The sequence below is a fragment of the Lepus europaeus genome, chromosome 10, assembly GCF_033115175.1.
Source record: "Lepus europaeus isolate LE1 chromosome 10, mLepTim1.pri, whole genome shotgun sequence".
Classification (NCBI taxonomy): Eukaryota; Metazoa; Chordata; class Mammalia; order Lagomorpha; family Leporidae; genus Lepus; species Lepus europaeus.
This window is the reverse complement of record NC_084836.1, coordinates 24,330,153-24,344,599: the sequence shown is the minus strand read 5'-3', so window position 1 is coordinate 24,344,599 and position 14,447 is coordinate 24,330,153. Positions and strand designations below refer to the sequence as shown.

Below are 14,447 nucleotides of genomic sequence, written 5' to 3'. Positions count from 1 at the left end.
AAGGAACAAAACAATAAGATTGTGTGAAAAATACTACACTGGCATTTGGCAGCACTCAGCAGCCTTTCCTAGTAAGAGTTCTGGTAAGTTAGGAATGGAACTAAGCTGCTGAATAGTGATAAGCATCACAATTTTGCAGCAGATATTTTATTAAATGCCAAGTTTCTGAAGCCATTTCATTAAAAAATTAGGCACAGGAAAGAGATGCTGACTCTTAACAATGAAACTCAATATTTTTAGAGGTTCTTTCTGAAGCCATACTTAAGGATGGTAAATAATTTTATAGTTCCAGAAAATAGTAATATATCTGTAATTGTAGAGTTCTCATAACTCCAAGAAAATTTAGTAAAAAATTGCTATAACTATAAATATAATATATAAGGTAATTATGTGTAAGACACAAACTAACAGGGTTTTTTAACACTAGCAGTAGTCAGAAAAGGAGAGGGTAAAACATGCTATTTGTAATCTACAATATCTTAAACTTAACAAAATGTTAAAGAACCTAAATTAAAAAACCTGTGAAATCTTAGTGAAGGTCACCAAATAACATCTGAGACCATGGCAGTCATATCACATTCCTGAATAGGAAGGAAGACTCACTGTCATAGAAATGTAAATCCGCCCTAAAATAATATTTAGGTCTAGTGTGATTCTAATCAGAATTCTAGTAGAGAGTCTCTGGAATGGATTAGAATAATTTAAAAGTTCTCGTAGATGTTAATATTTACCATGAGGCCACTTTAATAAAAAATGAGGAGAGTAATGGGCAAATAGTTCTGTGGAATAGAGAGTCCAGGAAGAGCCCTTGCACACTTAGTCCAAGAGCCAATTTTGTTTCTAAAACATAAGACAAGCAGAGAGCTGGATTGATTCAAAGGTGTTCTGTTATTCCTAACCCCTCCCCAACTTTGGGAACCTTTCTGTTGCTATTAGCTCTATTAATCTTCCCATGTGCAACAATTCAAAGCAGGAGTCCCACACAATCTAACACATCGTTTCCCCTTTCCAATGCTGCAGTCATAACACATTAATTAGTTCCATGCTAGGCCCAAAGCTTATCTTCCAAGGTTACTTTTCTGTAGAATATGTTCATTTGCTTATCCTTCTGTAGATTTCCAGAGAAGGGGTATCTTTCTCAAATTAGGGGAGGCCAGGTTACCTTCTTCTTCCAGGACACCAGAGATAGCTACTCACTTTAACCAACTACTGAGTTTAAATAAATAACAGGGGCTATTGCATTCTTTCTTTCTTTCTTTTTCTTATTTGCATACATTTCATAAATATGACTTTAGGAACATAATAATTCTTCTGACTGTACCGGCACTCCCACCTCTCCTCCTCTTTCTTCTCCTGTTCCCAGTCTTGTTTATTACTAAGGTCTATTTTCATTTAACTTTATACACAGAGATTAACTCTATTCTAGGTAAAGAATTCAGCACTTGGTATGAGGGAGGAAAAGAAAAAGAAAAAAATCAAAACAAACCAAAACTAAAACAAAAACCACTAAAAGAAAAAAAAAAGAGAGAGAGAGAATTAAAGCTGTTCCTCAACAAGCTAGACAAGGGCTTTTCAAAGTCGTTGCATCTCGATGGTAATTTTGCTTTTTTTTTTTTGAAACTTAATTAACTTTAAAGAAGAACCAAAGAATGGTACATCCTTTGTGAGCACTTAGGCATAACTATAATTTGTGTGACATGAGAATATCCTCCTCTTAATACACTAGAATGACATAATTCTTTGAGAACAAGTTTTACTATTAAGTCTCATAATACAGCTCTTTAAGGAAAGAGGTCCTGCTTGGAAAGTTACTGCATAGTGACTCTTGTTGCTTATTTAACAATTTACACTTTTATGTGTGACGTCAGTGATCACCCAAGGCTCTTGACATAAGCTGCCTAGACAATGGAAGCTTTTTGGATCCACAAACTCCTTCAGTGTTTCAACAAGGCTATAGGAAAAATGGAAGATCTCTCCTCCCTTCAGAGGAAAGTGCATCCTTCTTTGGTGACCAGTTTTTTCCACTGGAGTTTCACTCACAGAAGTCCTTCATGTAGATTTTTTTTTTTTTTTTTGGCACAGTATCTGGGCTTTTCAGCCAAACCAGAATGCTTTAAGGGTTGATTCTGAGTTCAGAGTGCTACTTAAAGTTATTGTCATCCTATGAGTTTGCTTCTCATGTTGGAAAATTCACTACTTTTTAATTCTATTATTATTACCAAACACTTATCCTATTTATATGATGACTTTAACACTTGATCCTATCTATATGATCATTTTAACAATCATATCTATATGATCTCTGTAACATTTAGAATGTTATTTTTACCACCAGCTTAAGGAGATTTGGGCTCCCATGGCATGTTTTTAAGCTGTACCTTTAGAAGTAGGTACATAGGATTATATGCAGAACTACACTGCTTTACAGTTACAAACTTCATACATTTCACAATTACAACTTTGGGATCACAGTGATTCTTCCCCCAGTGCCTGCTCTCCCACCCACACTCCTGCCTGCCTTTCTCTTTCCTCTCTTATTCTGACTTTTATTTTTAACTTCCAGAACAAAGGAACTGTGTTCCAAGGCAACTTGTTACTTGAAACTTGCTAATGGCAACTTCTCCTAAAAACGAACCAACCAAAAAAAAAAAAAAAGTTCTATTTTTTTAAATTATTTCCAAAATACGTGAATATCAACAGGGAGGAGTGAGGAGAGGAAAATAAGAGGGCATAGTAGAGGATAGAAGAGGAGGAATGAAAAATAGAGGAGGATTGCTGAGGTGCTATAGTATCCCACACACGAGGAAGGGTTTAGGCTGGAGCAGGAGGGAGGAATGGTCTTGGCTACAGGAGAGTGTTTAGGTAGGTTTGTGAATGGGACATTCACTCCTACATGAAACATCCTACAGATGAAACTGCATTCACTCCTGCATTTCATCTGCAGAGAGGAAGCAAGGTCACTCGCTGGCAGTGAGAAGGTAGAGAATAAGAGTAGGTTTCAGAGATTTAGAGAAGTGGGAGGTTTGGGAGAAACACTATAAAAGATGGGGAAATGGAGCTGATGTGTAATAGACGGGGTTTCCAACCAACTATGGAAGAGGTTCACCCACTACCTCCTATAGACGATTGTGGACCTCCTCTAGCACCCTGCAACATTGGGACTGGCTTTGTCCATTTCTTGACTTGCTGGTCATGATCCTGTTCGCTTCTGCTCTAACTTGAGGGATCATTGAAATTCAAGTGCTGTCACTGTAGAAATGATCGCAAATGTGTTCTGAGCATTTTAAAAAGGAATATGTTAATGTCAGGAGTTTGATGTTTGAACTAGTTTTGTCCCAAATTGATAAGCTGAGAATTGTCTTTCTTTTTTTTTCAACTTTTATTTAATAAATACAAATTTCCAAAGTACAACCTTTGGATTTTAGTGGCTTTTCCCCCAATAACCTCCCTCCCACCCGCAACCATTCCATCTCCCACTCCCTCTGCCATCCCATTCTTCATCAAGATTCATTTTCAATTATATTTATATACAAAGATCAACTTAGTATATACTAAGTAGAATTTCAACTGACTGCAGCCACACAGACACACAAAATACAGAGTAGTTTGAGTAGTAGTTTTATCATTAATTTGCATAGTACAACACATTAAGGACAGAGATCCTACATGGGGAGTAGGTGCACAGTGACTCCCGTAGTTGATTTAACAATTGACACTCTTATTTGTGACCTCAGTAATCACCCGAGGCTCTTGTCATGAGTAGCAAGGCTATGGAAGCCTCTTGAGTTTACCAACTCCGATCTTCAAGGCCATAGTCAAAGTGGAAGTTCTCTCCTCCCTTCAGAGAAAGGTACCTCCTTCTTTGATGGCCTGTTCTTTCCACTGGGATCTCACTCACAGAGATATTTCATTTAGGGTTTTTTGTTTGTTTGTTTGTTTGCCAGAGTGTCTTGGCTTTCCATGCTTGAAATACTCTCATGGGCTCTTCAGCCAGTTCCAAATGCCTTAAGGGCTGATTCTGAGGCCAGAGTGCTGTTTAGGACATCTGCCATTCTATGAGTCTGCTGTGTATCCCGCTTCCCATGTTGGATCATTCTCTCCTTTTTAGAGAATTGTCTTTCTAAAAGCTTCCTGCAGCCTGGCCTCAAGTCCCAGAATATTGCAGCAAATGAGCAAACATTCGCTTGCTTCTGTTTTCTAATAACAAAATTTGCTCCCTGTAAAGTAAATTTTACAAAGAAATTGGGCTGTTTTGCTGGCCATTTGAGACAATTTGTGACCTAAGCTTTTCAAAATCTAACTCTGTACTACTTTCTTAAGTTAAAAAATGTTCATTTATTTATTTGAGAGAGAGATGCAGAGGAAGTGATGGGGAGGGCACTCCTATCTGCTGGTTCAGTCCCTAAATGCCCCCAATAGGGTAGGGCTGAGTCAGGCTGAAGCTGGAGCTAAGAACTCCATTGGCATCTCCCACATGGATGGAAGAGACCCAAGTACTTGAGCTGGTGCCTATTGCCCCTCAGGGTCAGCATTAGCAGGAAGTTGGAAAGAGTAGCAAAACTGGGACTCCAACATAGGCCCTCCAGTATGAGATGCAGATGTCCCAATGGTTTTGTAACTGCCAGGTCAAACACTTGTCCCCACCCCACTATTTTCCTTCTTACATTATGTTCCATAGTCAGCATTGGTCTAGCACCATTGTCCTGGAGCTACAGGAATATTTCCAGTTCTCAGCATTAGGTAGGTCTCACCTGGTCTGAGCAGATACTCCCCACTTTCCATCCACTTCATATATCCCGTTCCTGTGTAGGAAGTGACAGTTTTACCTAAATACTAATTTACTCAACAGAATACAAGAATGGTCCTCAAAAAGTTCATGAAAAATATTTAGTATAAAAAACCAAATAAGTTCTTGTTTTTGTGTCTTTTTTCTATGAACTTTTTGAAGTGCCCTTGTATCATGAATCCATATGAGCATTTCTCCTCCTAATCGCCCTATGGGGATCATGAGGGAGATGTCCGCTTCCTTTGTTCCTCCACAACCGCAGAGTGTGTGCAAACTAGATTGCTGGCCAGGGCGCTCTCCTGGGGTTGATGCTAGAATGACAAGGGGAAGCTGCAGAATAAGGTAAGAAAAACCGTTCTGGGAAATGACCCAACCATGCAAAGGCTAGAAACACAATGATGAGTGTCAGAGTATACTTGGCTTAATATTTTGTAAGATTAATGTACAAGAAGATAAGTGCAAGATTACTCTAGAGAGGTAGTTAAGCACCAGACTAGAGATGGCCAAAGAGTGCCAGATACTGAAAGGGGACAGGAATGAGAGCAGCGGAATGGGCCTTTCCTCCGTATGATTACAATGAGTGCTGCCCCTAGGGTTCACAGAGAATCTGCCAAGGAAAGCTTATCTCTAGTCCAGTTCTCTCCCAGAATGTCTTATAAATCACTGACTGATCTAAATGCTCTCTAAGACATTGTGATATCAGTAATTGTGCCATTTTTTGAAAGGCACTCAAGATAGGAGTTGATGGTGATGGGAACTCTAAGATTGACTTTGTTTCAATATGGATTTTTTGAATGGGAATGTCTTCTAAATAGTTAATTTCCTGTGCCAAAAGACATATGGCTATCTGGGTCGGAGATATGGGGAATACATTACTGTTTCTTATGATTTATTAAATCTTTGTTTAAAATAGTGGAATGCATGTGTATTTTAAAGATTTGTTTATTTCAAAGGCAGAGTGACAGATAGGGAGGGTGAAACAGAGATATTCATACATTGGTTCACTCCTCAGATGGCCACAACAGGGCTGGGCCAGACTGAAGCCAGGAGCCTAGAACTCTATCTGGATCTCCCACAAGGATGGCAGGGTTCTAAGTACTTGGGTCGTCTTCTGTTGCTTTTCCAGGCACGTTAACAGGCAGCTAGCTTGGAAGTGAAACAGCTGGGAATAGAACCAGTGCTCAGATAAGGGATGCTGGTATTGCAGGTGGGGCAGCTTAACGTGTTATGCCTCAGTGCTGGCCCCAGTGTATTTTGAATTCTAGAGAAATATCTGGAGGCAAACTTCCAGTTGCCTTAACAAAAAAACAGGGGTGTTCTTAGGCCTTAAACCCTTATAGGACTTTTGAATTTCTGGAAGATGGTGCATTACACTTAAGAACAGACAAGAATGACCAATAGAAATACTTAATAAATATTTTTAAATTAGATTCTGCGCTCATGGAAGGAATATGACCTGGCAGTGATGATTATAAATTATGGAAAAAAGATGTTGGATATCACATCAGAGTGCAAATCTCTATTTGGTAATAGTGAGCAAGACGAAACACCAGAGGAGGTAATTGTTTTTGTTTCTCATTAATTTTTTTTTTAATTTGATGGAGATACAGAAAGAGCGTGAGAGCCTGTGAGAGCGAGCGAGAGAGCTCTCATTTGCTGTTTCACTCTTCAAATCCCTGCCACTGCTGAGTCTATGTTGGAGCTGAAGCCAGGAGCCAGGAATTCAGTCTAGCTCTCCAGTGTGAATGTTAGGAACCCAGTCACTTGAGGCATCACTACTGCCTCCCATTGTCTGCATTAGCAGGAAGCTGGAGTCAGGAGCCCAAGTCCTCCGACACAGGATGCAAGAGCCCTAACTGGTGTCTTGAACACTAGGCTGAATGTCTATCTATTTCTCATTTTTAAACACATATTTAGTTGGGTCTTTTGGGTGTCGCAAGTTGATCAGTTTTTAATTTGTCACATTTACGTAGAAGAAAGGTAATGTGGTAAAGAAGGCTCCTTTTTTGAATTATGATCAAGAACATGAACAGCGATCTGTGCTAGCGTACTGAGTAGTCTTTATCATCCATACTGAGCGTCAGTTAGGAGATGACTGAGAACTTACGCTCCAGACGAGGCACTGGGGTATAAGCCATCTAAAGTCTCTCCTGAATCTAAGATTTTGCTGTTCTGGGTGAGTTACTGAATGCAATAAATGCATGTCAGAGCTTTTCACCTTGTGCTCCAAGTACATTTCTGAAACTCATTGTGACCCTTAAATCCTCTTCTTCATGAAACTGGTACATTTTGAGACTAAGTTTCAGTATCTGCCCCCCAAGTGTGGTTTATACAAGAGCTTATGCTTTATTGCATTTTCTCGAAACTCTGCAGTTACACGTTTTTGTGGCTCCATTTATGAAACGTCACTTAGTGTATCTGGTTTCTGAGGTAGCGCGGGAATTACCTGAAGTCCCTTCGGTGGCTTGGATGAGAACAGACTCTCGCCATCAACCTTGTTTCAGATAGAGTAGCCCTACTTGTATCTCTACTATATGTTGTTTCCAAGTAAGTGTGTGTGTGTGTGTGTGTTTCCAAAAATGTTTCAAAATCACCTTTGCTTTACTGGATGACTTTTTTTTTAAATCAATAATACATTTTGAGGAGTGGGAGCCAGCTTAGTCTGGAGGGAGTTTTAATTAAGGTGGAGGCACTGAGTTTTTTTTTTTTTTCATCAAGTGTTTACTTTCAGAGTCTATCAGCCAGGTCTTGACACAGGACGCTGCCTCCTCCTGCACATGGTTGTGGTGTAGGGTCTTCCGCCTCTCTCCTTGGAACCTCTGGCTTAGCAATAGGCTGTGATACTTCCTTCTGACTAAAGCTGTCGGACCTGTTAATGTATGGGAGTCAGCAATCATTAGAGTCTCTCAAGGTCCCCTTAAGCTTAAAAGGGGTTTGGAAACTCGGTTTTGGAGGACAGGAGACATTGACAGATCCGTTCCCAAGCTCTGTGTGAGCAGACGTTACAGGGAGCCAGAGGCAAGCAGCCTAATTCTTAATCCACTCATGACAACTGCAGTTGTGTGTTACTGAAAGGCAGGGAGGCAGAGGCCATTAGCTTTGTTGTAAGGAAGCCCCTCCTGAGAAAAATAAAAGAAAAAGTAAAACAATGAAAGCATCCATTTCTGAGGGCAGTCTGGGAACTGCTGTTTTGAAGATTTGGAAAGTCACGCCCCCAGCTGCTTTCAGAAGGGTCCAAGTATTGGAGGGGTGGTTTGTGGGATGAAGGTGCTGGGAGGAGGAAGAGAGAGGGCAAAGAAACATTTTAGTCAGTCACCGCAAAGCACATAGTACTGAGTCTGGTATTTAGCTAGAAAGCAATAATTGTTATTATTAATTATTAATTTGTATTGGTCAGTCGTTTGGATCATAGGTTTGTCTACTGGGTATCAAAGTATGAAGACACAGTTCAAAGAGAGGTATTTGAAAATGGCAATTGTCATAACATGTTCAAGTACCTTCTGACAGTTAACCACTGTTTCTAGATTTCCACTAAGAAGTTTTTAAAGACTAGGAAGCCACAGCAGATATTGTTGCCTGAAAAAATAAATGAACAGCTGGCCTTGTTGGAGACACACCTACTAAAAATGACAAAGCAATGTAAGCTTTTTATTTTTTGTGTACTTCTGTTTAAAATGAGAAAATATTTCGTTAAACGGATTAAAAGGGGATTAGTATTTGGTAAACCCTTTAAGGTATACACAGTGCTTTTACACTATGCCATTAATCCTAACAATATCCAGTTAATAAGGGATTGCTACTGCCTTATTTTACAGACGTGGCTTATAAAGATTAAGTATTTATTTAGGATTACATAGCTGGTTTGGACTTGAGCCTACTGATTCTAAAGTAGGGTTTCTCAACCTTGACACTGTTGTCATATGGGGCCAGATAGTTCTTTGTTGTGGGAGTTAATGTTGAGCTGCATTCCTTATGTCTCCCATAGAAGCATAGCACATCCCTGGTTGTGACAACCAACTGGAAGGCAAATGTTGCCAAATGTGTGGGGAGATACCACCAGGGGTGTTAACATGTAAGTGATTTGGATCCTGGCCTGCTAGACTAGAAAGTAGAGTGAAAGATTGGTTTTAATTGTCCTATAGGAATTTCATTGTGGACCAAAGTTTTAATGTAACAATTATTATTTCGGAGTGTGAAGTTTGGAAAGATGGCTACAATGATTAGTGTCCTCATATTTTTAGGAAAACATGCACTTCAAATTTTCTAGCAGCCTAAGGGTACTCAGATTTCTCTCAAGTATGAGGCTCCATTTTAGGCTTCATGGTCTTTTGGGAACTGGACAGTACTTACAGCATCCATGGCTCTTAATGTGTGCCTCAGTTACATTTTGGTGGTCATGCTGTTTCAGGATGCCCTGACTTGGGTCTCCTCTTTCTCTATATTCCATGCCTATTTCAAGCTGCATTTGTGAATTGAACTTAATGTCCTATTACTCCCATGATCAGTAAACCCAGTTTTGGTAAAGCTGTAATCATGTTACTTATAAAATGTATAATTCCTTAAAATATAAAATGTGCTAGAAATTTGAATTACTTATTTTCATAATATCAATAAAAACATTTTATGAAGAATCACAATGTAATATTAATAGCTAAATAGTAAAATCAATAACAATAAAGATAGTAGTTTGCTACAGCTTTTTTTTTAGAGTGCTTTTATTTAATAAATATAAATTTCTTAGGTACAGCGTTTGGAATATAGCCATTCCTCCCCCTATAACCACCCTCCTACCTCTACACCTGTCCTACCTCCTATGCCCTCTCCCATCCCATTCTTCATCAAGATTCATTTTTAATTATCTTTATATACGGAAGATCAAGTCTATACTAGTAAAGATTTCAATAGCTTGCACCCACCCAGACACACAAAGTATATAGTACTGTTTGAAGACCAGTTTTACCGTTAATTCTCATAGTACAACTCATTAAGGACAGAGGTCCTACATGTGGAGCAAGTGTACAGTGACTCCTGTTGTTGATTTAACAATTGACACTCTTATTTATGATGTCAATGATCACCTGAGGCTCTTGTCATGAGCTACCAAGGCTATGGAAGCCTTTTGAGTCCACAAACTCTGACACTATTTAGACAAGGCCATAATCAAAGTGGATGTTCTCTCCTACCATCAGAGAAATGTACCATGTTCTTTGATGGTGCCTTCTTTCCACTGGGATCTCACAGAGATCTTTCATGTGGGTCATTTTTTGCCACAGTGTCTAGGCTTTCCATGCCTGAAATGTTCTCTTTGGCTTTTTAGCCAGATCTGAATGCCTTAAGGGCCAATTCTAAAGCCAGGGTGTGTACAGCATTTTTGTGTCTGGCACTGTTTTAAGTATTTTATAGACATTAAAACATACAACCCATATACAACAAGCATATTTGGGGTTCTACTATAATCCCAATCTTAAAGAAAAAGAAACGGAGACACAAAGGTCCTAAGTAACCTTCCAAAACTTTTTTTTAAAGATTTATTTTATTAGGTTGGTGCTGCAGCTCACTAAGCTAATCCTCTGCCTGAGGTGCTGTCACCCTGGGTTCTAGTCCCGGTCGGGGTGCTGGATTGTGTCCCGGTTGCTCCTCTTCCAGTCCAGCTCTCTGCTGTGGCCTGGGAAGGCAGTGGAGGATGGCCCAAGTCCTTGGGCCCTGCACCCACATGGGAGACCAGGAGAAGCACCTGGCTCCTGGCTTCGGATCGGTACTGTGTGCCGGCCGTAGCAGCCATTTGGGGGTGAACCAATGGAAGGAAGACCTTTCTCTCTGTCTCTCTCTATCACTGTCTAACTCTGCCTGTCAAAAAAAAAAAAAAAAGAGAGATTTTATTTATTTTGAAAAACAGAGTTACAGAGAGAGGTAGAGCCAGAGAGGTCGGTCGGTCTTCTATCTGCTTGTTTGCTTCCCAAATGGCCGCAACAACCAAAGCTGAGCTGATCTGAAGCCAGGAGCCTGGTGCGTCTTCCAGGTCTCCCACACTGGTCCAGGGACTTAGGCCATCTTCCACTGCTTTCCCAGGCCATAGCAGACAGCTGGATCAGAAGTGGAGCAGCCAGGACTTGAACCAGCACCCATATGAGATGCCGACACTGCAGGCCAGGGCTTTAACCTGCTACGCCACAGTGCCGCCCCCCCCCAAAACTTTCTAACAGGAAAGTGTCAGGGTTAGAATTTTAACAGACAGTCTGGTGTCATGGTTGTGCTATACTTTACCATCTTTTAAAAGATAATTTTGTTAAAATGGAGTTGACATAATTGGTAGGTTTCTAAGTCTGCAGTTTGCTAATAAATAATAGTTGTTGAATTACAGACAATGATGCCTTTGAAGCTCTGTTTGGTGACAGACAGCTTTTATGCGAAAAATTGGAAGGAAAAGATTGTGATTATTGTTTTCTTCTTAATCTCTAAACTGTAATGATTAACTAATATTTCCTTTTTTTCAAAGAGTTACTGATTCTGAAAGACAGAGTGAGGGGGAGAGAGAGAGAGAGAGTCTTCCATTCACTAATTCACTCTCCAAACGGCCGCAATGGCCAGGCTTGGGTAGGCTAAAGCCAGGAGCCAGGAGCTTATAACTGATGTTTCAAGGCACATAATTCAGAAAGAAACATTGAGTAGTTTCCCATTTTCCATTCCTTCCAAGAAATGTTTGTTTTTGGCTGTCCACGTTAAGCAGAACCTGCAACTCATGCGCTTTTCACATCCTAGACGTCGCTGCAGAGCTCTCGGGAGCAGAAGACCCTGTATTTCTCTACCCGGTGGTTTTGAACTGGTCAGTCAAAGGTGCTGTGAGGGAAGGTAGGCGACCTCCGCCTGTCCGTGGTCATCACTCTGTGCCCCCTGGACGACAGCTTCTCCTCTGGGGTGTTTCTGTGGTCTACTTTGAGATTTCACTGGTTCTAGGCAGAATGTTTTGGGTTCTTAAACCATTCTTAATAATGCAGCATCATGATGATTAGGTAATAAAAGACACATGAATAGGAAACTGATTTAAAGCCTGGAAAGTGAGAGCCTTGATAGTGGCTCATTTTGGTAGTGAATGATGTGATTATGAAAATTACAAAAACTTTGAAAATTGTATTAGTGATTTGCTAAGAAGAAATAGAAGAGATAGCAACATTATTGCTTAGCTCAGAGTGAAATATAATAAAAATTAGGATAACTAATTATGATAATCAGTAATTCTACCCTGCCACTCCCAGTTAGTCATATGTTAGAAGCAGCTTTAATGAAATCTTTCTCAACACTGAGATATTTGGAAAATAAATGAAATAGAGACTGTAAAGAATTACGTGGTTTTAGAGAAAGAACATTTACTCCTAGGTCTTTTTAAAAGTGTAAAATCTAAAAAGCAGATTAAAAAACTTGTTTATTTGACAAAATGACTATTACCTCTAGAAATCTTTCAGTGCCAGTAAATGTATTGGTAACTATATATGAACTTCCTTTTTCTCACAGTTATGAAATTTAAACAGAGACCTAGATTCTTGGAATTCTTTACACAAGTTATGCTAAAATGCATGAATGAAGAAAAATTCCACCTTGTGGTAGAGATAACAATTCCTGTCCATGAATTTTTGAAAAGGTACTTGTATTATCAGTTTAACATGTGTTAACAGTTATTAGAGAGTAACATGTTATTTTAAGATACATAAAGAGTGTGGAGTAAATGCAGTTAAAACAACCACCTGGGGGCAGGTATTGGCCTAGTGGTTAAGATACAGGTTAAGACATCTGCATCCCGCATAGGCGTGCCTGGATTTGATGCCTGGCTCCTACTTCTGACTCCAGCTTCCTGTTACTGCACACCGTGGGAGGCAGTAGTGATGGCTCAATTAATTGGGTTTCTGCCACCCACATGGGAGAACTAGATTGATTTCCTGGCTTCAGGTTTCAGCCTGGCCCAAAGCCAGCTCATTGTGTGCACTTGGGTATCAAAGCTAGTGAATGGGAGCATTCTCTCACTTGCTCTCAAATAATTGTTTTAAAAAGGGTTGAGAGATGCCTGAGATGACTGCTGGGTGCCTAGGTTCAACTCCTGGTTTCACTTTGATCCAGCTTCCTGCTAATGTGTACTCTGGGAGGCAGCAGGTGATGACGGCTCAAGTAGACGGGTCCCTGCCACTCTCTCGGGAAACCCATGGATTTCTGGGCTCCTGGCTTTGGCCTGACCCAGTCCCAACTGTTGCTGACATCTGGAGGAGAACCAGCAGATGGAAAATCTCTGTTTCTCTGCCTTTCAAATAAGTTAAAAATAAACTTTAGAAAACCACCTGTGTGTAAATGAATGAATAAAGTAAACATAATATGTAACTAAGACTAAGAAATAAGCATAGATGGGGTAGATAATAGCATCTCAAGGCCATTGTCTCTTTTTCACACAGGATTTTGGGCCCAGTTTGGGTCACTTTTCATTTTTCATGTGCTCTTTTTTGTTTGTTTTTAAAGATTTATTTATTTATTTGAAAGACAGAGTTGCAAAGAGGCACAGACAGAGAAAGAGAGAAAGGTCTTCCATCTGCTGGTTCACTCCCCAAATGGCTGCAGTGGCCAGACCTGTGCCAATTTGAAGGGAGGAGCCTGGAGCTTCTTCTGGGTCTCCCACACGGTGCAAGGGCCCACACACTTGGTCCACCTTCCACGGCTTTCCCAGGCCACAGCAGAGAGCTGGATTGGAAGTGGAGCAGCTGGGACTCAAACTGGCAGCCATATGGGATGCTGGCACTGCAGGCGGTGACTTTACCTGCTACGCCACAGCACCAGTCCCTCATGTGCTCTTAATTCCTCTGTAGTAATGAGTAGAGTCATGCCTTGGATTTCTATTTATATATATATTTGAGTTCCTCAAATATAGAAGTAGCAACTCTGTCTCTCTCATTGTCTAAGCCTGAATAATAATGTCCCATGCCAGTTATGAGAAATGCTAAATGAATCCAACTTTTCTTCTGACAGATGACAACTGGGCTTTGCTTTAACCGCTGAGCATAGATACATCCCATTTCAATAAAAGTGAACATCAGTAACAGATCTATTTTTAAAATGACAGCAAAAGAGAAGAGAAACATTTCCTTCAAAATGCACAGGAAGATAATCTTCCTAAAAGAAGTGTTTCATTTATCAGAACAATAGCTTGGGAAATACATATGTACCTCATATTTTCAAGACATAGAAAAAGAGGACATTGGCCAGCGCCATGGCTCACTAGGCTAATCCTCCGCCTGCGGCTCCAGCACCCTGGGTTCTAGTCCCGGTCAGGGCACTGTATTGTGTCCCGGTTGCTCCTCTTCCAGTCCAGCTCTCTGCTGTGGCCCAGGAAGGCAGTGGAGGATGGCCCAAGTGTTTGGGCCCTGCACCCGCTTAGAGACCAGGAGAAAGCACCTGGCTCCTGGCATCGGATCAGTGCAGCGCACCAGCCATAGTGGCCATTTGGGAGATGAACCAACAGTAAAAGGAAGACCTTTCTCTCTCTCACTAACTGCCTGTCAAAAAAAAAAAAAAAAAAAAGACATTACTTTTACTTAATGAAACAGGCCTTGATAATGAGATAATTGGTCAGAATTAGATCTCTATTAAATTACAAAAAACAAACAAACAAACAAAAAAACCCAAG

The 14,447-nt window shown here is 40.3% G+C and overlaps 1 protein-coding gene across 1 annotated transcript in view; it reads left to right on the top strand.

Annotated features, from left to right (window-relative positions):
- CFAP54 (cilia and flagella associated protein 54) overlaps nt 1-14,447 on the top strand; it is a 360,163-nt gene that overhangs the window by 121,900 nt on the left and 223,816 nt on the right. The window contains exons 27-30 of the mRNA XM_062202023.1: nt 6,216-6,344; nt 8,311-8,425; nt 11,546-11,635; nt 12,296-12,422. Coding sequence (XP_062058007.1) covers nt 6,216-6,344; nt 8,311-8,425; nt 11,546-11,635; nt 12,296-12,422 — 461 coding nt within the window. The remainder of the gene's footprint in view (nt 1-6,215; nt 6,345-8,310; nt 8,426-11,545; nt 11,636-12,295; nt 12,423-14,447) is intronic.